At 63.7% G+C, this 22817-nt stretch overlaps 2 protein-coding genes across 4 annotated transcripts; one reads left to right on the forward strand and one right to left on the reverse strand.

The window, feature by feature from the left end:
* The first annotated feature begins 1219 nt into the window (after positions 1–1219).
* Positions 1220–6511, forward strand: GATD1 (glutamine amidotransferase like class 1 domain containing 1). 3 transcript variants are annotated; one of them, XM_032879836.1, is made up of 8 exons: positions 1220–1323; positions 2906–2982; positions 3522–3627; positions 3986–4093; positions 4994–5088; positions 5770–5863; positions 6023–6134; positions 6227–6511. In XM_032879836.1, exons 1-8 carry the CDS (start codon positions 1260–1262, stop codon positions 6231–6233), a joined length of 663 nt encoding a protein of 220 aa, XP_032735727.1. In that variant the 5' UTR covers positions 1220–1259; the 3' UTR covers positions 6234–6511. The 3 variants fall into 3 exon arrangements, with proteins under 3 accessions (XP_032735727.1, XP_032735728.1, XP_032735726.1); XM_032879837.1 differs by lacking the exon at positions 6227–6511 and having other exon boundaries at positions 3986–4097; positions 6023–6135; XM_032879835.1 differs by lacking the exon at positions 6227–6511 and having other exon boundaries at positions 5770–6128.
* A 2240-nt stretch (positions 6512–8751) lies between these two features.
* On the reverse strand, positions 8752–16415 carry TALDO1 (transaldolase 1). The gene is made up of 8 exons (XM_032879839.1): positions 16264–16415; positions 13295–13418; positions 12304–12411; positions 11896–12027; positions 9793–9968; positions 9435–9632; positions 9081–9226; positions 8752–8925 (listed from the first exon to the last, which is right to left on the reverse strand). The coding sequence occupies exons 1-8, from the start codon at positions 16358–16360 to the stop codon at positions 8893–8895; spliced, it is 1014 nt and encodes a 337-aa protein (XP_032735730.1). The 5' UTR covers positions 16361–16415; the 3' UTR covers positions 8752–8892.
* Positions 16416–22817: the final 6402 nt, after the last annotated feature.

Raw genomic sequence — 22817 nt, forward strand, 5'->3', positions numbered from 1 at the left:
TTGCCTGAAGCAGGGGTTCCTGGAAGGTGGCCTGTGGGGGTCAAGGGGTGGGTCTGTTCCTCTTTACCACCAGCCTGTGCCCAAGGCCCTCTACCTGCCTCCCTCCTCCCAGGCCCAGGCCTTAGAGACCACCTAACAATCTGCAGCTGACCCGTGTGTCTCCCAGACAGTCAGTGGAAGCCGTGGAAGCAGTGCTCAAGATGCAGCTCTGCCCAACGGCACCCTGATTTCCTCACCAGACTCAGCACCTAGAACTATCTCAGGAAGGGACACCCATCCTCTTCCAGGGACTCAGCTGAACCCCAGCGACCCTGGATGCCTCTGTCTCCCCACAACCATCCTGGAGGCAGAACCCATCCCTCCTGGCCCCGCAGACACCTGCAGACCCCCCTGATCTCTAGACTCCCACCTCTGCCCACACAAGCACCCACCGCCGCAGCCCCACCCTCTCTGCCCTAGGGGAGTGGCCGGCCTCCTTAAACTCTTGGCCTCCCATTTTCCCGACTGACCTGGCCACCCTCCCACCCCCTCTCCCCGCTGGCCGGCCCACTCCACTACTGTCACCTGTGAACCCATGTTCGAAGCCCCCACCTGCAGGACGTGAGCCCCCTTGGGAAGGCGCTTTGCCCCGCGCATCCGCGCATTCCATGCTGTGTCTCCAGACTCTCAGTGATCCAGGGTAAAGTGCCCAGATCCACGAGGCAGGGACCATCATCCACGGGACGGGCACCCTCGTTCACGGGCAGGGGTCCTCTCTCCTGGTTCACGCTCCTGTCCCAAGGGACGACGAAAAGGGAAAGGCACCGTGTTCCTGACTGCGACCAGGGACTGGGCCAGGGGTCTGCTCAAGGCTGCTGAGGCGTCGGGCCGGGAAAGTCGGCCCACGCTGTCTCCCGCCGCCTTGGGGCCAAGCTCTGAGCCCCGCCAGCACGACCCCCAGCCTTTCCCCCCGCCCCGGCGGCCCCGTCCCGCTTCCCGCACCTACCTGCTGCCCTCCCGACACCGCCCCCCCTGCCCCCATGCCCCCGGCACCGCGCCCCCTAGCCCGGCCGGCACCGCCAGTCCCGGAACCAAGCTAGGGGGTGGCTCCGAGCAAGAGGAGACACTGCGCATGCGCCCGGCGCTGCCCGCGGCCCCACTTCCAGGCGCCGTAGCACGTGACCGGCGTTTCCCGGCACCCCCCCCCGCGCGCACACTCACACGCGCACGCGCACGCACGCTTCGCGCACGCGCAAGCCGCGCCGGCTCTGGAGGATGCCATGGCGTCCGAGCGACTCCCGAGCCGGCCCGCCTGCCTCCTAGTCGCCAGCGGCGCCGCGGAGGGTGAGGCTCGCGAACGTGTTGCGTGGCGGCGGCGGCCGGTAGGCCCGCCGACCCCGAGCGGTTCGCCCTTGCGGCGCTTCCACCTTGGAAGGGGAGCGGCGCCGGCGTCCCTGGCCTCCTGCGGGGGGACCCGGGGCGCGGCGCTCCTGTGGGAGGAGAGCGGGTGCCGCCTCGCGGCGGAGGGTGCTGGCCCTTGGGGGCCTCCGTGCGTCACGCGTCGGGGCTTGCCGTGCTGGACGCGCCGGCCGGGCTGTGGTGGGGGGCGGTAGGCTGTCGGAGGAGCTGCGGGCTGGCCTGTGTTCCGGCGCGCCTGAGGTTGGGCAGCCGGCCGGTGGGACCGTGGGCCTTTCCGCGGGGGTGGCCGTGAGCCTGTGGCCGGGGCGTGAGGGGTTGGGGAGGGGCTGTCCCGGGGGCGGAGAACCCCTGCGTCCTGCCGTGTGAGGAACCGGGGCGCCGGCGTGCGGCTCCCGCAGGGCACACGGCCGGTGCCGAGGTCCGCCTGACTGACTGACCAGCCGGAAGGCGCCCGATTGAGCGCTTCCCAGGCCCTCGCCTGCGCTTTCTTCGTCAGACGGAAGCAGCGAGCCCAAGGTCGCGTGGCGGAGAGCCCAGGGTCGGGACCCGGGGTCTGGCTCTGGAGCCTTCCCGGACTCGAGCTGCCCAAGTGGGCAAGGTTGGGAGAATTGCAGGTGGAAGCGTCGCCGTGCCCAGCGCGTGGGTGGGAGGAGCCGTCAGGAGTGGGGCTCTGTCCTGGAGCGGCAGGTGGGGGTGACCATCGAGGTGTGGGGTAAGGGTGAGGAGGGTTGACTGGCGTGGCTGTGCCATGGGGAGGGGACACAGCTCTGAAAAGGCCACTAGGGCACTGAGGGCAGGAGGGGGCCCTGCAGAGACCCTGGAGGAGGGGTGAAGCCGGGTTCAAGGAACAGGGCAGAATTAGGCAGAGTCCGCGGATGGTTGGACACCCAGCGGCGCGCAGGGCTGGGCAGAGGGCAAGCTGAGGTTTAGGGATTCGGTCCAGGATGGACATAAAGGTGCCCGTTTGGAAGCAGATGTCCCTGGTGGGGCCACAGCCCCCGGCAGCGGGGAATGTTTTGGACCGGAGTGGGCAGAAGAGGGCTGTGAGCTGCACTGGGCGTTGTGGGCAGGAGCCAGGAGCTCTGTGAGCAGCGGCCAAGTGTCCTAAAGTGAGGACAGGGGCGAGGCCAGCCCGTGGGGGTCGGGATGCTCCCGTGTTCCTGCCGACACTGGGCCGCAGCCCCGCATCTGAGGACGCACGTCTCGCCCTCTGTTACCTCTCCTGGCTGAATGCCGGGGGTGGGGGCCGGCTGGGTCGCTGGTGGTTCCGTGACTGCACCTGGGGACCTTGCATTTGAGTCTGCCTTCTGGAGAGGCTTTTCGTGGCCAGGCTGGGCAGAGAGCCCATCCTGCAGGGGCTGGGGCCTGGGGGCTGGGGCTGCTGCCCCAGCATGGTGAGGTGGGGGACCAGAAGACCCTGAGGGTGTCCGGAGCAGGGACTGTCATGCCCCTCTTCCTGCCCACAGGGTCCAGTAGTGCCCGATTTAGAGCCGTGTTGACTTTGCAGGTGTGTCTGCCCAGTCCTTCCTTCACTGCTTCACGCTGGCCAGCGCCGCCTTCAACCTACAGGTGGCCACCCCTGGGGTGAGTCCAGCCAGGCCCATGGGGCCCGTACCTTTTGGGGGGCTGAGTCTGGGAAGAGTGCTGTCGCTCTCAGGGAGAAGCAGGGAGCCTGAGGTTGGTGTGACTCCAAGGGAGGTGGTAGGGCTGAGGGTTAGGGGGCTGTTGAGGTGATCAAGCTCTGGTTCCTGTTTCCTGGGTTCTGGCCCTACCTCTGGCAAGGGAGACCTTTCGTCCATGGTCAGCCCCTGCATGTAAGAGTGAGGGTGGGACAGGCCTTCCACCTGGGGTTCTCTGCCCTTCTCTGGCATGGGACTGGGGGTCACAGCAGCAGTGGGTTACGTGTTTGTCACTTTGCATACTTCTGTGGTCGTCCCCAGGTGGACGGTGGGTGCACTTTATAGGGGGTGGACTGAGGGTCAGCTGGGGCTAGCTGGGGGTGGGGTGTGGCATGGCTGGGTGAGGGGTCTGGGCTGTCCCCAAGCTCTTGTCGGCATTTCAAGCCCCCGTAAGCCAACAGTGGGGTGTCTGCCGCTGACCTGCGGCCCCTGGTGCTCTTACAGGGGAAGACCATGGACTTCGTGGATGTGAATGAGGGCAATGCTCGCTGGGTGCAGGATTTCCGCCTCAAGGCGTACGCCAGCCCTGCCAAGCTGGAGTCCATTGATGGTGAGGGGCCCAGGCTGCTGAGACCTTGGGGCTTTGGGGTGTGGGGGTTCTAGGTGGGTTTGTGGCCTCCACAGTGCTCCCGCGCTTCTGCTTCTGATGTACTTGGCTTGCCACAAAGTGCTTGACTGTCCAGGGCAGCATTCATCCAGAATCCTGGGCCCAGAGTTCTCTGTCTAGAGGAGGGAGGTGGGTGGCACAGGGAAACACGGAAAAGTCAGGGAGGGCTTGTGGGTCTTGGGATGCCTAGTGTGTGTGGGGAGAAATGACAGATGATGGCATCTGACTGGTCCTCTTGGGGGGCTGATCCCAGCCAGCAGCCCCGCTCTCGGTGACTGCCCTGCCTGTGATCTCCCCACAGGTGCCCGGTACCACGCCCTCCTGATTCCCAGCTGTCCCGGGGCCCTGGCCGACCTGGCCAGCAGTGGCTCCCTGGCCCGCATCCTCCAGCACTTCCGCTCGGAGAACAGTAGGTGACGTGTGGGACTGGGGTGTGGATGGGGGTATGTAGGTTAATGAGGAACGGGGCTCTGCCAGCAGATGGGAGAGGTCAGTGGGGATGTTTCAGGACAGACAGGGCAGATGGGAGGAGCCTCCGATTTTGGCCCCAGAGGGCATGAGGGTACTGGGCTGTCCGCGGGGATGCACACATTCAAAGTGGGGTGCCCCTCAGGTCGCTCCTTCTGTGTGCCCTCTGCCTGTGTTCCATGGGGGCCTGTGGCTGCCCCCCGCAGCTCCCTCTGAGGTGAGTGGCCAACATGCTGGTTTTGTTCCTCATTGGGTTCAGGGTTTGAGGCCAGCGGGGGCTGGAAGAAAGGCTGTGCTGTGGAGATGTGGCATGCTGCCTGGCCTGATGGGGACAGGATGCTTGTTAGGGACCAGCAGACAGAAACGCAGGGGCTCCACACAGCGTCCTTTGTTAGTGGGAGCAGGGCCTCCCGTTCCCAGCATGGTCTGGACAGAGAGTGATTGTTCCTGGCCACTGCCACCGTGGGAATGCCCGTGCGCCCACCCGACCTCGGGGAGGTCTCTGGGTGACTGTCGGGCAGGGCTGGGGCTCCGGAGGGACCGTGGAGGGACCATGGAGGGATGGTGTTCACAGGTGGGCTGCAGCCGTGCAGGGGCGGGGACATCCACCACTGCCCGCCACGCCCAGCCGTGGGTCTGCTGCGGCTTGGTCATGGGCCTGCCACACCCTGTGACTGCCTGTGTCTGCTCTGGCCAAAACCTGAGGAAGCAGCTGTGAACCAAGCCTAGTCCCCGTGCAGAAGCTGACTGGTGGGGAGGGAGCTCGGAGGCAGGAGGTGTCGGGAGAGGGGAGGGGCCCCCGGGGGGTTGTCCACGGCCTTAGATCTTCTCTTCCTTTCAGAGCCCATCTGTGCGGTTGGCCATGGCGTCGCAGCTCTGTGCTGTGCCACCCACGAGGACCGATCCTGGGTCTTCCAGGGCTACAGCATCACAGGGGTAAGTGTTGCACAAGGGATGGACCCAGGCATCAGAGACCTGTATATGTGCCTGAAAACTCAGGGACTGTCCCCTCTGGCAGGGGGACAGTCACTTGCCCAGACCGGGACCAAAGGCTGGTAGCTGTGCTGCTTGCTCTCCCATCCCCTCCCCTGCTGACATCCAGGGTGGCCTCCAGGGCATGGCCCGTGGCTCTGGACATGGGGAGGGAAGCACAGGGGGCTCTTAGTGGGGCACGGGCAACTTTGGGGTGCCAAGGAAGGAGCTGACTTGGTTTTAGTGCCTGTCATGTGCACGATACCCTTTGGGGCCAGGAAGTTTGGGTGCAGGGCCTGGAGTTGGAGAGGGATCCTGGCCAGACAGGACCGGAGGGAGATCTAACGTGCAAGGATTGAAGCCTGACCATTTGGGGCTGTAGGAGGCCAGCTTGGCGGGTGGTGCAGGGGGCTGGGGGAGGAGAGGGCAGGAGCACCACCTCAGTGTGCGCCCCTGCGACCCCGGGCCAGCTGTAGCCTCTCCACACCCCTCCCAGGGCTCTGTGCCTTGCTGTTCTCCCCATTGTGCGCTGGGGGCTCAGCTTGAGGCTGCCTGCTCAGTGCATTTACGGGCCCTGTGCTGGGGGAGGGCAACTGTGGGCGCTGTGGTGCCCTGACCTGGGGGTGGGAACCCGCTCCCCAACAGCCCTCTGTGTACGAGCTCGTCAGGGCACCTGGTTTTGCCCGCCTGCCCCTCATCGTGGAGGACTTCGTGAAGGACGCCGGCGCCAGCTTCAGTGGTGAGCCGGGGCTGGGGAGACGCTGGCCAGGGGCCACAGCTGAGACCCAGGCAGGCTGCCTGGCGCTCGGGGGGCCCCTGAGAGGGAAGGGGGCCGGTTCTCAGGGTGCGCCTGGCCTGTGAGCCTGCCTGAAGCCCACGCTTTCGGGACGTCCTACAGCCAGTGAGCCTGACGCCGTGCACGTGGTGCTGGACCGCCACCTGGTCACAGGCCAGAATGCCAGCTCCACTGTCCCAGCTGTGCACAACCTGCTCTTTCTCTGCGGTGGCCGGTGAGGAGCTGTGGACGGCGTGGGGGGGCAGGGACCTGGTTCCTGACCAGCCCTTTGCTGGAACTTGAGCCTCGACCGGACCCGTCCTGTAGGAAATGAGATGGCTTCCTGCCTGCCAGTGGACGCTGCCCCCTCTAGACGACCGGATTCATCAGGCCTCCAGGGACCCCGCCTCCATGACAGCCCGAGAGTGACTTCTGGATGCCCAGCTGGACCCAGCGGGATTGTTGGAGGCCTCTGAGAATTAGCCCAGAGGAGTGTCAGCTCTGGGGGAGGGGCCGCCCTCCCCACGCCCAGGCCACTTGCTTTCCCTGGGGCAGAGTAGTGGAGGGGCTCAGGGCCGTCAGGTCGTCTCTGAGAATTCCACATGAGCTTGGCTCAGACAGTTGGTCTGTGGGAGTCGGCCGTGGGGGGTCCCCGAGTTTGTCTTGGATCCTTTGGTCTTCCTATGCCCTGCTGGCTGGTCCCTCCCCTCTGCCTGTCCCTGTCCTCCCTGACCAGTCTCTCTGGTGGTGGTGCCAGGACCCCATTGTGTGTGGTGAAGACAGGGCCCAGACCTCTGTGCTGCCCCCCACTCCTGTAGGTGTTGGTGGGGGAAGCTGTGGTCCAGCTGCCTGGGGCTGGCTCGGCACTTCCCATTTGCCCAAGGCCAGGGGGCAGCTTGTGAGGGACACAGGCTCCCGGCCCCCAGGCGGGCCCCAGACCACTCGGTGCTGAAGGAGCAGCCCTGATTTTAATCCTTGCCGTGTGTGTGGGTTCAGAGTGTGACAGTAACACCGTGTGAGGCCATTGCTTCGGATGCTGAAACTGCTGGGTCTTTAGAAAGCAGCACTGCTCGCCTAGAGCCCTGCCCACGTGGTGTGTGGGTTTGCAGCTGCCCCAGAGCTTTCGAGGTAGAGTGACCAAAGTGCAGGTCCTGCTGGCCGGGAGCCCTGGAGCGGTGCCCCTCGGTCTACACCTATGTGTAGAGCCAGGCCTCAACAGGCCTGTGCGGGGGGTGCTCCATCCCGACGTGGCCACTCACCCTCTGGGCTCGTGGGCCTCCAGGGGCTGGGCAGGTCCTCTTGCGCCCCACCTTGGCGTGTGCCCCTCCCCGACTTGGTTTGTGCGGCTTTGCTGCATCTGAGCCCCCGGCACGGAAGACGGGAAGGAGGCGGTGCCTCCCCCGCGCCACAGAGCGTGGAGATGCAGCCCCGCTCCTCTGGAGTTTTTCTGGGGGCACCGTGTCAGGGGCTCCTGATGCCACGGCCCGGCTGGCCGACTGCACTGAGGCCTGGGTCCTCCGGGCCTCAGTCACCACCACGGGGTTGTCGACCTCTCTGGACAAGCTGTTGTAAAGTTCGTGCCATGTGAGCTCCGTCTCTTGTGATCTGTAAAGCGTTACCAGCACTCGCCAAGCTCGGCCAGATGACTCCAGCGTTCCGAGTCGGTGCAGGGCAGGGCCCCCCACAATCCTGTTCCCTGCACCCAGCGGAAGTAACCCACAGCCCCACAGGAGTGACCCGTGAGTGCCGGTGACAGCAGCATCTGCCTTACAGAGCGACTTAACAACTCGTAGTTTCCCTGACCCAAGTGTCCGTCACTGCCAGACAGCGCGAGTAGCCGTGTGCTAGGACGTCACTTGGCCCGGAAGAGGAATGGGGTCCTGGGAGCATCGCGCAGACCGAATCTGGACCGTGGCCTGCAAAGCCAGACCTCGGGTGTGTGTGAGTCCATTACACAGAACAGAGTCGCTGTTGGGGGGTGAGGGGTGCACATGAACACGATGCCTCCTTCTGGGGGGATGGGAATGTCCTAAAGCTGGGGTCAGGGCACCCGGCTGGCTCCTGGAGCGCACACCTGTGTCTCGGGGTGGCAAGGGGAGTCTGTGCCCCACGTGGGGTGTCGACTGCTTCAAACAGTAAAATCTTTAAACCAGTCAATCTCGGTGGTCCGCAAGGCTCGAGGTATTAAGATCACCAGCTTGTACATATGAGTGGGTGGGCGGGCTTGGTGTTAGCTATGCGTGCACGCACGTGTGACCCAGACCTGCAAGTCCTGGGGTGCGGCCTGCTGAGCAGCTGGCCGTCCGCCTGCCTGTTGAGCGCTGGGACAAAGCCAGAGGTGCAAAGCCTTGCCCAGGACTTGGGACACCCCGCTGCCCCCTGCACACCTTGGGGGCTGCGCTCAGCACAGGCCAGACAGACCTGCTGGGGCCAGGCCAGGGCGCCTGCAGTGCGTCCCCTCTTCAAGGCCCTGCAGTGTGTGTCCTGCCGCTCCTGCTCTTGGGAGGTGGCCAAGGGGCCTCTGCAGAGCTAGTTGCCAGCCTGGGTGGACGGAGACCGGATGCCAGGGCATCTGGGCATCAGTGCTTGGTCCTTTAGTCTCAGCAGGCCTGTTCCTGACACCTGGCTCCATCTGCACAGACCTGGGTGGGGGGCGGGGGCGGGCGCACCCCCACCAAGCCCTTTGCCCCTGCAGCAGGGCACCAGGCAGCGGCGGCTTGAGAGCCTGCACACACCAGTCGTGCCCACGAGGTGGCGCCACCCCTCCCACGGAGCCGAGCGCCAGGGCAGCTGGCAGGGGAAGGGGGCGCTGGACCAGCAACAGGAACGTGGCACAAGAGAAATGACTGAGCGAATGAATTAGGCAAAATTTTATGTTGACTCTATGATCCATCCCTGCCCCGACTGGTAAAAAATGCAGAATTCATCACAAGGCATGTGCAATCGGCCCCGATTCAGACAGCCCAGATCTGTGGCCCGGCCCAGGTGTGGCCCTATTTTCCGTTTTCTGTGCTGAACATGCGGCCCTAGAAGGGGAGAAAGGGAGAGCGTGAGAAGCGGGCGTACGCACGTGGCCCCTGCCAGGGCTGCTGCAGGAGGGGTCCCGAAGCCTTGGGCCACAGTCTAGGTGGCCAGGGGAGTCGACAACCCCCAGCTCCGCCCCCGAGTGTGGGGCGCCCACCACCAGCATCCGCTCGAGCTTCCCGGCGTCGGCAGCAAACTTCCGGATCCCGTCCGAGAGCTTCTCCACCGCCATCTGGTCCTCGTTGTGCAGCCAGCGGAAGGCCTTCTCATCCAGCTGGATCTTCTCCAGGTCACTGGCCTGCGCTGCGGGGGACAGGCACCGGGGCCTCCCACAGCCGCCCGCACCCCCGTGTGTCCCAGCTCCTGTGGGGTCGGGCCGCCCGGCACCTCGGAAGGGCCCCGGCAAAGCTCGCTCTGCGGGCAGGGGACCGGCAGCCTCGGGCCAGTCCCTCCCCTCCACGCTCAGAGACCAGGGTGGAGGCGGCCGCCAGCCAAGGGGCAGAGGGCTTACCCGCCTTGGGCGACAGCACAGGCACCAGCTCGCTGCGGTCCTTGAGCAGCTCCCCCAGGAGCTTGGGCGAGATGGTGAGGAAGTCGCAGCCGGCCAGCGCTTTGATCTCGCCGGTGTTGCGGAAGGAGGCGCCCATGACGATGGTCTTGTAGCCGAACTTCTTGTAGTAGTTGTAGATCTTGGTGACGCTCTTCACGCCTGGGGCCACACACACGGTGCTCCCAATGGCCTTGAGGGTGCCGGAGGCAGTGCCCGCCCAGGGTGAGGCCCAGAGCCGCCAGGCTGTGCCCCCTCCGCCCGGCTGTACCCCCAGGCTGGCTGCGCGCCCCCCACCCCGTTCCTTCAACAGGCAGCTCACCCGGGTCCTCCGGGGGCTCATAGGACTTCCTGTCTGTGTTGGCCACGTGCCAGTCAAGGATGCGGCCCACGAAGGGGGAGATGAGGGTCACCCCCGCCTCCGCGCAGGCCACGGCCTGGGCGAAGGAGAAGAGCAGCGTCATGTTGCAGCGGATGCCGTGCTGCTCCTCCAGCTCCCTGCGGGGACACCGGCCCGTCAGCACAGCGTGGGCGCTCTGCCTGGCGGGCTTCCCTGATAAACCTGTTTCCAAAACAAGCCCCTGAGAGCCACGGTAGGTCTCCCTGGGCCAGGCCGGTGCGCCTAGGCTGGGGCTGCCGCCAGAGACCCCCGAGTCCCCGCCCACCGCAGTGGCCACCTGCGCTCCGTGCCACCCTGACCTGCAGCCTCCCGGGCGCCCCCTGCCGGCCCCCCAATCCACTGGGACGTCCCGGGGTCGAGCCTGGCCTGTCGGGCAGTGCTCACACTGCTGCAAGCTGGGGAGTGGGCTGTGACGGCTAAGCCTGTGCTCAGGCCCCTCTGGCCGTGTCTCTATCCACCGGGGACATTGTCAGAGGGACCCATGCCCTGTGGCCCCCCAGCAGCATTCGTGAAGCACGGCTGCAGGGAACGCGGACACGGTGGTAGCGGCGGCACAGGCCCCGGCGCCCTGCAGCAGGGCCAGCCTCTCCCAGGGCCTGCGTGCCTGGTGCAGGTGCCCGCGGGAGGCCTCAGTGGGACCCAGCAGCCACGCTGGTCTGACCCGACCTGTGGGGCGTGCCGGGAGGGTGACTTTACGGAGTGTGAGATGGAACACAGACTGCAGGAAACAGCCCAGGAGGAGAGTCCCCTAGGACGAGACCATCCATTCCTCCCCAGCACCAGGATGGCGCGAGACAAAGCCGTGCCAGCCGGGAGGCGGCCCTGGCGGCGAGCGATCCGTGCAGAGCGCTCTGAGCTCACCTGCAAGCGGGCCGACCTGCACGACCCTGAGGCCGCTTAGCGCCACTGCCAAGCAGGGACGCCCCCGGCCCCTCTTCCCACCCCACACCACCTTGCACTGCTGACCGTGCTGCGGGGCACATCTGCAGCCTTAGGAAATCGTGTGGCCGCGGCCCCAGGAGTGGCTCAGATGCACTTGGCCCACAGTGATCTGGACCTCCATTGAGCAGTGTGAGCGACCATGGGCACCGCTGCCCGAGACCCTGGCAGCAGCAGCCTCCTCTGAGTTTCTGTTTCATTGGCAGATTCTTCCCGGCTTGGCCACGCTACCCTGGTTTATCTGCTCGAAGACTGAGGAGACTGGCTGCCAGGGGCTCTGGGGAGAGGGTGGGCATGAGCGGGACCGGCTGACCTGGTGTCAGTAATAACTTCTAGGAGTCTCAGAACAGTTTCCAATCAGTGCTGACAAATAGAAAAACTGAGTAAATGGAAAAGGAGAGTAGGGCCGCAGACGACACCAGCGGGAAGCACAGGGTCGCCCAAGGGGTGGCCAAGCACAGAGGGACTGTCCCACACGGCACCCCCCTCCCACGGAGGTGCCCACGGGAGCAAACACGTGTCTGAACCTGTGCACAGCTATTCCCAAAAGCACACTCGTGACAGCCCCAAGGGTGGACGCAGCCATGTGTCCACGGAAGGGTGAGTGGACACACAAAACGTGTAGACACGGTGGCACATTAGCTTGACCAGGGATGCAGCCCTGACCTGTGCCAGCAGGGGAGGGAAGCCAGACACGAAAGGCCACCTCATGAGATTCTACTGACGTCAAACAAGTGGGCTAGAGAGCCAGAAACAGGGTGGCTGAGCGGCCACGGGTGCCAGGCAGGCCAGTGAGCGCACAGGCGTCCATGCTCTCTGGGCGAGAACACACAGAGGAAGGCTCCAGGCGGTTCCGCCGCACACGTGTGGTTTAACGACAAGCTACTTCTTAGAACTGATGGAGACGGGGGGACGGGAGACTGGGGATCCCACAGGGGCCTTGCGTGTCTCCGGACAGTGGTGACCTGGACCCCCCCCATGCTGGCCCTCTCTGGACTGAGGGTCGAGCGGGCCCGTGGCCACACAACCCCAGCCCCAGAATGGAAGCTGAGCCCCCAGCAGGCCCCTCCTCAGAGGGATCCTTACTTTCCAGCCTGGATTCCTTCCCAGGTGGATGAGAGCTTTATGAGGATCCTGTCCTTGCTGATCCCAGCTTCCTGGTAGAGCTCGATGAGACGCCGGGCCCGGGCCACCATGGCGTCCTTGTCAAAGGACAACCTGCAGGAACGAGAGGCCCCCTGTCAAGCCGTGCACCTCGGACGCCCCCCGAGGAGGAGCAAGTGGGCACCCGCAGCCTGCCCAGCCCCACGCGGGGTGCAGCTTCGAGGCCCGCCGCACGGTCCTGTTCCTCCCCGGGATCTACCCAGCTCACGCGAGGCAGGAAGGGCCACCACGGTTTCTCTGAGGGGAGCGGCCGAGTGCTTGCTGCCACTGCTGCGTCTCCACGCCAGATGCGGCTTCTGCCCCTCGACCCCCACGACCCCGAGTCCTTACCGCGCATCTACTTCTGTGGACACACGGCCCGGAATCTTCTTTAATATTTCAGCTCCAAACAACACAAAAAGTTTATCCATAGCATTTGTAATCTGTTCCTCTTGCGACCTGAAATTCAACGAGACAAATTAGGCCAAAAGCTTTTAAGTTTAAGTCCACAGGATTCTACCAAATAAATTCTCTCATTCCTTTGCAGCAAATTCCTTTCCCTTCCATCTTGCTTTTTTTTCCATCTCGTGGCAAACACACAGCATGTTGTCCACCACTTTAAACTCATCGAGGGGCACGGCTCGGGGGCACTGAGGATGTTCACAGCAGGCAGCCGGGCCCACCATCTGCCTCTGAGCTTCGCGTCATTCCAGACGGAACCCCTCCGCCTCGTGGCCCCTGACAAGCCTCTAGAGGAGGGAGAGGGGCCGGCTGCGGCGGGCCATGTGGCGGAGGGCAGGGCGGACTCCCGCTCTCAGCCTGTGCCTCGGTCCCCGCAGGCCCCCACCCGGCGGGGCACGGTCACCCCCACGGAGACCTCGAGCGCCATCAGGAAAAGGCGCAGAGAGGGCGAGTAGAACCGGCCTGTGGTTGCCTAGGGGAGGAGCAGGGCCACCAGGGAACATTCTAGACTGCATTGTGGTGATGGCACAGCTGAAAAAATTTACCAGAAAAAACTGGACTGCACTGGGCGAGTCTTCCTGTAGCAAAGCTGTTACGAGACGGTCAAACGACAGGTCAGTGCTTGCCTCGGCTGGGACATTCACCACGAAAGGGGACGAATGGACTTTTGGGGTGCATCTTAACTGGGGCAGTGTTTACAGGGGTGCACAGTCCTTGAAACAAAACTGGGCACTGAACTGGACACGCCCTGCGGCAGTGGCACCACATGCAAGCCGCACGGATGAGGCTGATGAAGACACCCAGGGCCCATCCCCGAGTCTAAGAGCCAACCAGCGTGTGGCGGTGCAGCTAAACCGACGGCACCCTGCCCCGAGCTTACCCGCCCAGCCTCCGGCCGTAGGCGATGGCCTCCTCCACCAGCTCCTGGTAGGCCGGCATCTGCGCCGCAGCCAGGATCAGGGACGGGTTGGTGGTGGCATCCTGGGGCTTGTACTCGTCGATGGCTAGGGAAAGAGGGTGGACAGCAGGGGGGTGAGTGGACTTCTGCTGCACACGAGTCCCTCCAAGCCCCAGGCAGCCCAGGGGAGGCCAGTGTGTCTTCCAGCCCCACGCAGGGAGCAGCCACACCTCACACGCATTGCCCTCCCTGTCCCGGAAGACTGCTTGCACAACACAACCACCACTAAGATTAGGGCCAGAGGTCCAAGTGCCCCCGGGGAGCTGCCCCTCCCACCGAGGGGGGAGGCAGGCAGCTGGCACAGCTGGGAAGGCACTTCCTGCAGCCCAGCAACCGTGGGCAGGTGCCCAGGCCAGCGACAGGGAGGGACACGGCTGCACCCATGCACAGCTCTCTTCCTTCTCTCTCAGTAGCGAGCCGGCAACGCCAGGAAACCCGCGGAGCCCCACCTGCAGGCTCCCCCACAGCCGCTCCCCCTCAAACTCGCATCTGCTAGACCATCAGCGGGCTCAGTAAAGCCATTCAGCAAGTTAGTCTTTTCGAAGTACACTTTGGTGACAAAACTAGAGACGGAGACCAGGCACTGCCAAGGACAGTGACGGGGGCGCCACCAGGAGCATGAGCAACAGGAGTCTATCTGCGTTGTAAAACCAGGGCTGGGAATGGACGCCCCACCCCCATTCAGGCTTTCGGCCGCTCAACAGGGCCAGGCCTGCTGCCTCTTTCCAATGTTGCACTGGTGCCAACCTCCTGGTGCTAACATCACACCCCTGTCACAGAAAATGTCACCACTGGGGAGAGCGGGTGAAGGATTCATGGGACTTGACAGGCTAATTCTGCAACTTCCTGTGAGTCTATATTTCAAAATAGTAACAAGAGAAAGTGCTCTGGGGGCCTCTGGGTGGGTCAGTCCGTTAAGTGTTCAACTCTCGTTTTGGCCTTGGGTCATGATCTCAGGGTCGTGAGGTCGAGCCCTGAGTTGGGCTCCACTCCCAGCAGGGAGTCTGCTTGAGAGCTTGCCGCTTAACCGACTGAGCCACCCAGGCACACCTCAGCTCAGGTCTTGATCTCAGGGTCAGGAGTTCAGGCCTTGTGTGTGCTCCACACTGGGCAGGGAGCCTGGAAGAAAGGAAGAGGGGAAGGGAGGGATGGAGGGAGGGAGAAAGAAAATGTTCCGTAATGATGTTTATGCTGGCAGGTCAAAACTCATGGAGGGATGTACTGAAGGGAGTTTTGTTACATGAAAGTAGGCCTTGGGGCGCCTGGGTGGCTCAGTGGGTTAAGCCCCTGCCTTCGGCTCAGGTCATGATCTCAGGGTCCTGGGATCCAGCCCCGCATCGGGCTCTCTGCTCAGCGGAGAGCCTGCTTCCCCCACCCTCTCTCTCTGCCTGCTGCTCTGCCTACGTGTGATCTCTCTGTCAAGTAAATAAATAATATCTTAAAAAAAAAAAAAAGCAGAATTTGATTTAAAAAAAAAAGTAGGCCTTGACAAGGCTGACTTTCGAGAAACTTAACAACGAAACTAGTGCTCAGCCAGGGTCAACAGATGGGCTTCAGGGTTCAGGGCCCCATCGTATGGAAGTGAACAGCTGTGGTGCAGGGTGGGGGGCACAGTGCTGGGGAGAGCATCAGTTACTCTGGTTGCGTTTTCACAGTGGCCTGTGACCCACCCCTCAGTCCCCCCAAAGGTAAGAACCTTCAGGCCATAAATGACCACAAAACCAAACGCCATCTGCAAGTATGCCATGTTCAGGGCTATACGGTATCAACCACTGGACCTTCTCAAGGTTGCCAATGTTCGTTACAAAGAAACGTCAGCACGTGGGCTGCGGTATTTCTGAAAACGGGGGAAAAGAGCAAGTGCGGCCCCAAGGCCCCTCTGCAGGGACAGCGGCAGGAAAGACAGGCCAAGGCTCTGCCTGCGAAGAGAGAAATCGAGTCTAAGTGTTAAGCAGGGAAGCAGCACAGGGAGGTGCGCGCTTGCAGCACACTCTGCCCTACTCAGGTCAGCGCCCGGAGGTCTGGAGGAAAGGGCAGGGTGAGCAGGGGCGCCCCGGGAGCCGGCCGCGAGGGGACGTCTGCCGGCCTGCAGGCCGGACCCAGGCGCATCAGGCCCCGCGTCCCCCACGGAAGCCGCCGAAAGCGGGCGTTCACTCTGCGGGTCACCAAGGAGGAACTACCCGGTTTCCCAAGCCACAGTGAGAAAGCAGAAAAGAGCGGAAGTCGGTCCTCCCGCCCTCACCCCGCGCAGCCCTTCCCGGGTTTCCTGAAAATCTGGTTTCTTCGCGGCCGAGTGGGACCGAGGCCGGTTCGGGGGCCCGCAGACGCCCCTCCCCGCTTCCCTCCCGCCAACGCGATTCGGAGCCGGGAAACCTCCCGGTCCCCGGCACGGAACTCCGCGGTGCTCGAGCGCGGGGTCCGACCCGCACGGCTCCGCAGCCCCGGCCGGTGGACGCGCCCAGGGCCGCCCCCCAAGCCCGGGGCGGGCCGCAGCGGGTGTGCAACAGGCGACTGCGGGGCCCGGCCCCCCAGTCCCGGCCCTTCCGCTCCCGCGAGCTCCCTCTCGGCGCACCATGCCGGCGGCCCCGGGCGGCGTGGACGAGGGGTCGGGGCCTAAATGCGCTCCGGGGCCGCCCCGAGTCCCTCCGGAGCGCGGAGCCCTGCGAGCCCGGCCAGCACCCGCGGACCCCCGAAGCTCCCCCAGAGCTTTCCAGCGGCTCGGACGCAGCGCCCCGCCTCACCCCTGCCCCTTCCGCGGCCCGCAGGCCCTGCGCTCCCGCCTCCCTCCCTCCCGGCCCGCGCGCCCCGGGGACCCCCGGACGCCCCCTCCGCGCCCCTCCCCCCACCCGCGGCGGCGCGCGTCCCGGAGCTCGGGGTCCCGCGCGCCTCACCGTGGAAGTCGCCCGTGTCGGCCACCACGGTGGTGAACTGCTTGAGCTGGTCCAGCGCGCTCTCCATCCTCTGCCGCTTCACCGGGGAGCTCGACATGGCCAAGCCGACCCCGAGCGCGGCGGCCCACAATGCCCCGCGGCCCGCTCCGCGCCAGCCAGTCGGAGAGCGGCGCGGGAAGGCGGGGCCGACGCGCGTCCGCCACCAGGCGGCGCCCCGCCCCGAGACGGCGCCCCGCCCCGCGGCCACGCCCCCTCCCCGGGCCCGGCCCCCGGGGAGACCGCGTCTCCGCGTGCGTCCTCTCCTCCCCCAGCCCCGGGTCCTCAGACTGGTGTCCCCTTCCCGCCAGCAGGTGTGCCCCCAAGGGACGCGCCCCCAGAGCGCTGAGCGCCCCCTCAGGAAGGCGCTCCCCGAAATGAGCTTCCGGAGCGAGGCGCCCCTGCGCGGTGTGTTCCCCGGAGTGACTGGACCCTGGAGTGACGACCCCTCCGGGGCATCCGGTCCCCACGGGCCGCCCCACTCAGAAAGGGACAGGCGGAGGGGCGCCTCGGTGGCTCAGTGGGTTAAGCCTCTGCCTTCGGCTCAGGTCATGGTCTCAGGGTCCTGGGATCGAGCCCCACATCGGGCTCTGTGCTCGGCGGGGAGCCTGCTTCCTCCTCTCTCTCTCTGCCTGCCTCTCTGCCTGCTTGTGATCTCTGTCAAATAAGTAAATAAAATCTTAAAAAAAAAAAAAAAAAAGGGGACGGGTAGGGCTGGGGGGGCGGGGAGACAGATCTGGGGCTCCGTGGTCTGGCTTCCAGAGCGCGCAGTCAGTGGAGGCGGGAGGGAACGCGCCGCAGGGAGCGCTGGCCCACCCTGCCCCAGCTGCCTGAGCCAGGCCTGCCTTGGGGCCTGCCTTGGGGCCCGCGCCTGTGGTTAGCAGAAAACAAGCAGGCCCTGAAAAGAAAGAAGCCATGGGGACGTCCTCACAACCCTTCCGGCTGGGGCGGCCCTGGAGGAGTCGGAAGGTTGAAGGTCCCTGGTAACTCTCTGTAAGATGCCGGCCTTACAGACCCACGACGGCCATCTGTTGGGCCCCCGCCCTCCCGGAGCCTCCTGTGTCCTCGTGCAACACAGCCTGTCGCTCTGCCCACTCTCCTGTGTCCAGGAGACGCCTGCGTGGACTCCCCTGCTGAGAACCACGCTCTCCAGCCTGCTCCGTCAAACGCAGAGGGGCCTGTAGGGTCGATGGTGGGGGAGCCACCGAGTTCAGGCCCCTGACGCCCCGGGGAGCGGTGGCTCAGAAGCGGCCTCCAGGCTGCAGACTCTGAATGGGGCCTTGGCTGGACTGTGGCCCTCAGCTGCTGCAGACAACGATGTCGGCACCAGGGCGGCCCACGGGGCAGGGGCAGTGCAAGGACTGGAGGTTGGAGTGGGCTTGAGGCCCTGCCCACCAGTCCTCGTGGGGCTGCAGGCGCCCTGGAGGCACCCCCTGCCCTCAGCCCCGGCCTGGCGCTCCAGGCCCTGACTCCGACAGACTCAGGTGCGGTCGCCTGGGAAGGAGCCGACTGGAGGCCGGGCCTGGTGGTTTGGTTTTCTCCTGCACAGATCCACGTGAGGAACGCTGAGTCCAGAAGCCTCCCAAAGGCACGGTGTGTGAAATCCGCCGTCGGAAGCAAACTGCTGGGTCATATGGGCAGCGTATCTGTCTCGTAACTGCTGTCCGGTTCTGTTATACATTCTGGACCAAGTCTTTTTGTCGGATGTGTGTGTACTGTCGGTGCTTTCTCCAAATCTGTGGCTTGGCTTATGTTTTCATTTTCTTAACTGTGTCTTCAATGAGAAATTTTAAATTTTGATGAAATTCAATGTAACAATTTTTAACTTTATGGTTAGTGCTTTTTTGTATCTTCTCAAAACAAAACAAAACAAAACAAAACAAATGTTTGCTTGCTTCCAAGTGACAAGAATATTTTCCTGTGGGCTGTTTCAGAGTCATTTTAGTTTTGGCTTGCACGTTAGTCTTTGACGAATCTCGGACTGATTTTCTGTGTATTATGAGGTAGAGGTCAAGGGTCACTACTCTCCTTGGTCCATCTTTGTTGAAAGAGCCTTCCACTCGTCACAGAAATACAAAAATAAGAAATATGTGTCACAGAGGAAAACAGGTACTATTCACCGGGGAAACACAAATGAAAACCACAATTAGACCTCTCCAGTGTCTTCCTAAAATGGCAAACACTTAAAAAGATTAGCAATCTAGGGGCGCCTTGAGGGGCTCCGTCGGTGAAGCGTCTGCCTCCGACTCAGGTCGTGGTCCCAGAGTCCTGAAATCGAGCCCCGCATCAGGCTCCCTGCTCATTGGAGAGCCTGCTTCCCCCTCTCCCTCCGCCTGCCGCTCCCCCTGCTTATGCTCTCTCACTCTTTCTCTGTCAAATAAATAAGTAAAATCTTTTAAAAGTAAAATCAAGAGATCGGCAACCTCAAGTGTCAGTGAGGCCGTGGGGCAGGAGCGCCCCCACCTTGCTGGTGGGGTCAGGAGAGTCGTCACGTGGCTCCTTGAAAAGCTCAGCACGTGTCACCATGCAAACCAGCCCTCCCTTCCTCAGACAAACACATGTCCACGCAAAGATTTGTACCCAGATCTTCCCAGCAGTTTTACTCCAGCTCCAAACTGGAAACAACCCAAACATCCGTCCGCAGAAGTGGACAGACTGGTGACTCCGGGCAGCAGAACGCTTCCCCGCGGTGCCAAGGGAGCGCTGGTGCACAGCCCCTGGCTCGGGTAAGCCTCATGCGCGCGGTGCTGCCGGAAAGGAGCCTGGCACGGGAGGGCACAGAGCAGGACCCCACCGTGGGCCGGTCTAGGCCTCCTGTCCTAGGCAGGACAGGAGGGCTGGAGCTGACCCAGAGAGGGCACAAGGGGGCTTTCTGGGGTGATGGAGACGTTCTCCATCAGAGGTTCAGAGTGTGATGGAGGGAGCAGCGCTTGGGAAACATGTGCTCTGAGTGCGCCCAGACGCCGGCCAGAAGCTTGGGGTGCCTGGCAGCCTGGCCTCTGACAAGCCTGGGGTAGTCCTGGCCATGTCGGGGTCTGAGAACCCCAGCTCTGTGTCCTTCCGGGGCAGTGATCCCTTGGGGGAGACGCTTGTCGAAACACTTCCAAATGTGTGTTTCGTGGTGTGTAAATTAGGAAGAAAAAAGGCAATGAAAGCAAAACAAAACAGAACACAGACTCTCTGAGCAAACACCTGTTGGGCGCTCGCCTGCCGGTTCTGAACACAGGCCCGAGGTGGGCGATCTCGAAGACGCGGAAAGACGTGTACGGCTGAGCGCGGGGCAGGCGCGGGTGGCTTGAGGGGGCTTCGGGCCAGAGCCACGTGGGGCTTGCAGAGCTGCCCAAGGACCAGGAGCAGGGGAAGGAGATGTGAGGCTCCGGGGCAAGGCGGGCTCCCCTGCCCGCAGAGTCCCTGCTCCGGCTGCCTTCGTGCGGGTACTCGCCCACCCTCCACCAGGGCCAGCAAGGGCCTCAGCCCGGTTTAGGTCTCTCGGGTCTCTGCGCAGGGGAAAACGGATACAGCTGTGCCTGCCCAGGCCCCGCGGCGCTTCTGAGCCAGGAGCTCAATGGACCCGGTTCCGCAGATGCAGAGACGGAGGCACAGGCACTGGGTCAGTCAGGGAACAGGGCGCCAGAGGGGCCTCTCCCCCAGGCCCTCGTAGAAGCTGCCAGACCCACGTGCCTCGGTGGCTCCGTGGGTCAACCCTCAGCTCTTGGTTTGGCTCAGGTCATGATGTCAGGATCCTGGGATGGAGCCCAAGCCGGGCTCTGCCCTCCGCTTCGAGTCCGCTTGAGGGCTCTCTCCCTCCCCTCTGCCCCTCCCCCTGCACACGCAGGCTCTCGCTCCCAAATAAATAAATAAATAAATACAATCTTAAGATGGAGGAGGAGGAGGAGGAGGAGGAAAAGAAGAAGTTGCCCGGCCTGCCAGGTCAGGAGGGAGGTGCCCGTGGACTTTGCACGTGAGGTGTGCCCTGACTCAGGGAGCCCCGGGATCATTCTCTTCCAGTCTCGTGTGGAAGGGCCCATGCCAGCCCCTCAGCCTTCCAGAGGCCCTGCAGCCTGGCCCTTGCTGTGGTGTTCGCTGCGCACCCAGATGTAGGGAAGTAGGACGCAGCTTCCTTCCTCCTCAAGGTGGTTCCCGCACTTAGCGCTTAGAACTCACCTCACCTCATCGCCCTGCTCGTGCAGGCGTCACAGCCCGCCCTCCCAGGGGTCCCTCGGGCCTCGCTTCACACAAATAACAGGCTTGGGCCGCCCTGCGAGCCACACAGCTCCCTGGAAGGGCGGGCAGTTCTGGGCCCGGACCAGCCCAGTCCCGGCCCCGGAAAAGTTGGCAGTGTCCCCTGCAGGAGGCCAAGAGCAAGGAGGGGGCCTGCGGAGATGAAGAAGGCGTGTTAGCTTGTCTGTCGACAACTCCGCAATCCAGGGGCATTCATGGCCTCAGGAGAGGGAGGACCCCCAGGACCCAGGACAACCCAGATGTCTCTGAACCACTGCCTGGGTGCTCTGATACGAGCCCGGACTGTAGCTTTGGGGGGCCAGTGTTTGACATGGAAGTTTGAGGAGAGGTGGAAGGGTGGAGGCAAAGCCTCAGGGTTAGGGAAGGAGAGGGTGGGGAGGGGAGAAGACCTGGAAGGTCTCTGACCCCGTCCGGGTGGGCTGGTCTTGGGGCGAGGGGCCCAGAGTCTGTGCCTCCACCTTTCTTGGCTCAGCTCCTTCCCAGGACCCTCCTAAGCCCTGACTGGGAGGCCCAGGCAGTGGAAAGCAAGCATGACACCCAGGGCCCTCTTGCCAGGCTGCAGGGTTCCCCCAGGAACCTCGGTGGCCTCTACCTCCTGACCCGGCATGCCGGTACCATGGGCGCTGGGGACAGGTCAGGCTGGGTCGGTGAGCAAGCGGTCAGAGGTCCAGCCTCACCGCAGTCCTTGGAAGTGGTGGATGACAGCGTCCGTACAGCCTGGCATCCCTCGGAGGAGCTGGACTCCTGCTCCAACCAGACTGGGACAGTCCTACGGCCTGGCCAGGACTGCAGAGCCATCTGCAGGGAACCAGGCTGGACCCGTGAAGGCGAAGAGAGAAGGGCTGGAGACCAGACAAACTCCAGCAGCGGTGGGTGGGCGGCCCAGGACAGCGGCAGAACAGAGCTCCGGGTGCGTGACCCAGCATCTCATACAGTGTCCCCACATCCCTTCTAGAGCTCCTCCTGGGTGCTGAGAAGGAACACAGCAGATCAGCCACGTGGCTGATGGAGGGGGCAGGGAGGGGACAAGTGGTGGGGCAGAGGTCAGCGGCCTGGAAGAGTGGGGGTGGCGGTCGGGGAGGCCTCGCTGAGAAGCTGGCCTTTGAGCAAAGGCTACATTGGTCAAGTAACCTCCCCGGGGACTCCGGTGGGGCTGCGGAGCCTGGACGTGGGAGGGTGGGGAGGGGTGGTGGGAGGGTTGTAATAGGATTTGGGGTTTAAAGGGTCTCTCTGGGCCTTGTGTTGAGTCTGACTGAGGGAACAAGGGTGGAAGCTGGAGGTGGTAAGGGCGGGCAGGGACAGTGACCAGAGGGCGGCTGAGAGAGGCAGCAAGCCGTGTTAGATCTACTGGCTGTGGGGGAGGGGCAGGCCAGGTGGGGGCGGGGGCAGGGGACCCTCTGGCTTAGGGTACCTGGGTGCCCAGAGCACAGCAGCTGGGGGTTAGAGGTCTAGAGCTCAGGTCTGGGGTTAGCCTGGAGAGGCTCCAGGTGTGGGCGGGCAGGAATGAACAGGAAGTCAGGTCAGTCAGTCGGGGGAGGGGTTGTCCACGTAGCGGGAGAGCCAGCCACCCTGGGGGTGGGGAGGAGGATCTCCGGGGCCTCAGGGCCTTGCTGCTGACCTGCCAGCTGCAGTGCAGGATGGACGGGAGGAGGGGGTGGCATGGAGTCAGGGCACGACCAGTGATTTGGGGGTATGTTACAGTGAAGGGAGCTGGGCTGGTGGCCCGGGGAGAAATGAGCACAGTTGTGGCTGCCGGAAGGAGAGGAGCGGGGCCTCGGCAGCCTGGTCCTTGGGTGGACGAGGGATGGCTGGGATCTCGGCTGCTCAAGCAAGGGTGACTCTCACCAGGCAGGATGGCAGGGGTGACGGGCAGCGGACCTGGGCACAGAGGGGGCGTAGGGACAGACTGCTGGTGGCACATGGGGAGGCCCTACTGACTGGTTCACTGCTTTGGGGACGGAGAGGGTGGTGGGAGTACAATGTGGGAGGAGCGACAGGAGGTGGTGTGGCTCACCGGGTGTGGCTATCTGTCCCTCCAGGCTCTCTGGGTGGGTGTGGGAAGGTGGAGAGTAGATTTAACCGAGATGGGGCTTGGCCGGGGCAGTGTGGGACACAGCAAGGCCACTGCAGGGCGGTGGAAAGGGGGCTGAGCTGGAGGGGACAGCCCAGGACAGAGCAGGTGAGGCTGGGAGGGTGTGGCGGTGGGAGGTGGGGGACTGAGTCAGGCCAAGATGGGCAAGACTGGCCCAGGGAGGCGGTGTGAGCAGCCGCTCTCC

Source organism: Lontra canadensis, unplaced genomic scaffold (assembly GCF_010015895.1).
Source record: "Lontra canadensis isolate GAN:19392208 unplaced genomic scaffold, GSC_riverotter_1.0 scaffold66, whole genome shotgun sequence".
In the NCBI taxonomy this organism is placed as follows: Eukaryota; Metazoa; Chordata; class Mammalia; order Carnivora; family Mustelidae; genus Lontra; species Lontra canadensis.

Bases quoted from the DNA above. Each gene is read 5' to 3' on its own strand.
- GATD1 (XM_032879835.1), top strand. From the start codon at position 1,260: ATGGCGTCCGAGCGACTCCCGAGCCGGCCCGCCTGCCTCCTAGTCGCC. The intron at 2,983-3,521 runs GTGAGTCCAGCC...GTGCTCTTACAG, and splicing joins TACAGGTGGCCACCCCTGGG to GGGAAGACCATGGACTTCGT. The intron at 3,628-3,985 runs GTGAGGGGCCCA...ATCTCCCCACAG, and splicing joins CAAGCTGGAGTCCATTGATG to GTGCCCGGTACCACGCCCTC.
- TALDO1 (XM_032879839.1), bottom strand. From the start codon at position 16,360: ATGTCGAGCTCCCCGGTGAAGCGGCAGAGGATGGAGAGCGCGCTGGAC. The intron at 9,633-9,792 runs GTGAGCTGCCTG...GTGTGGCCCCAG, and splicing joins TGAGCCCCCGGAGGACCCGG to GCGTGAAGAGCGTCACCAAG. The intron at 9,227-9,434 runs GTAAGCCCTCTG...TGTCCCCCGCAG, and splicing joins TGTGCTGTCGCCCAAGGCGG to CGCAGGCCAGTGACCTGGAG.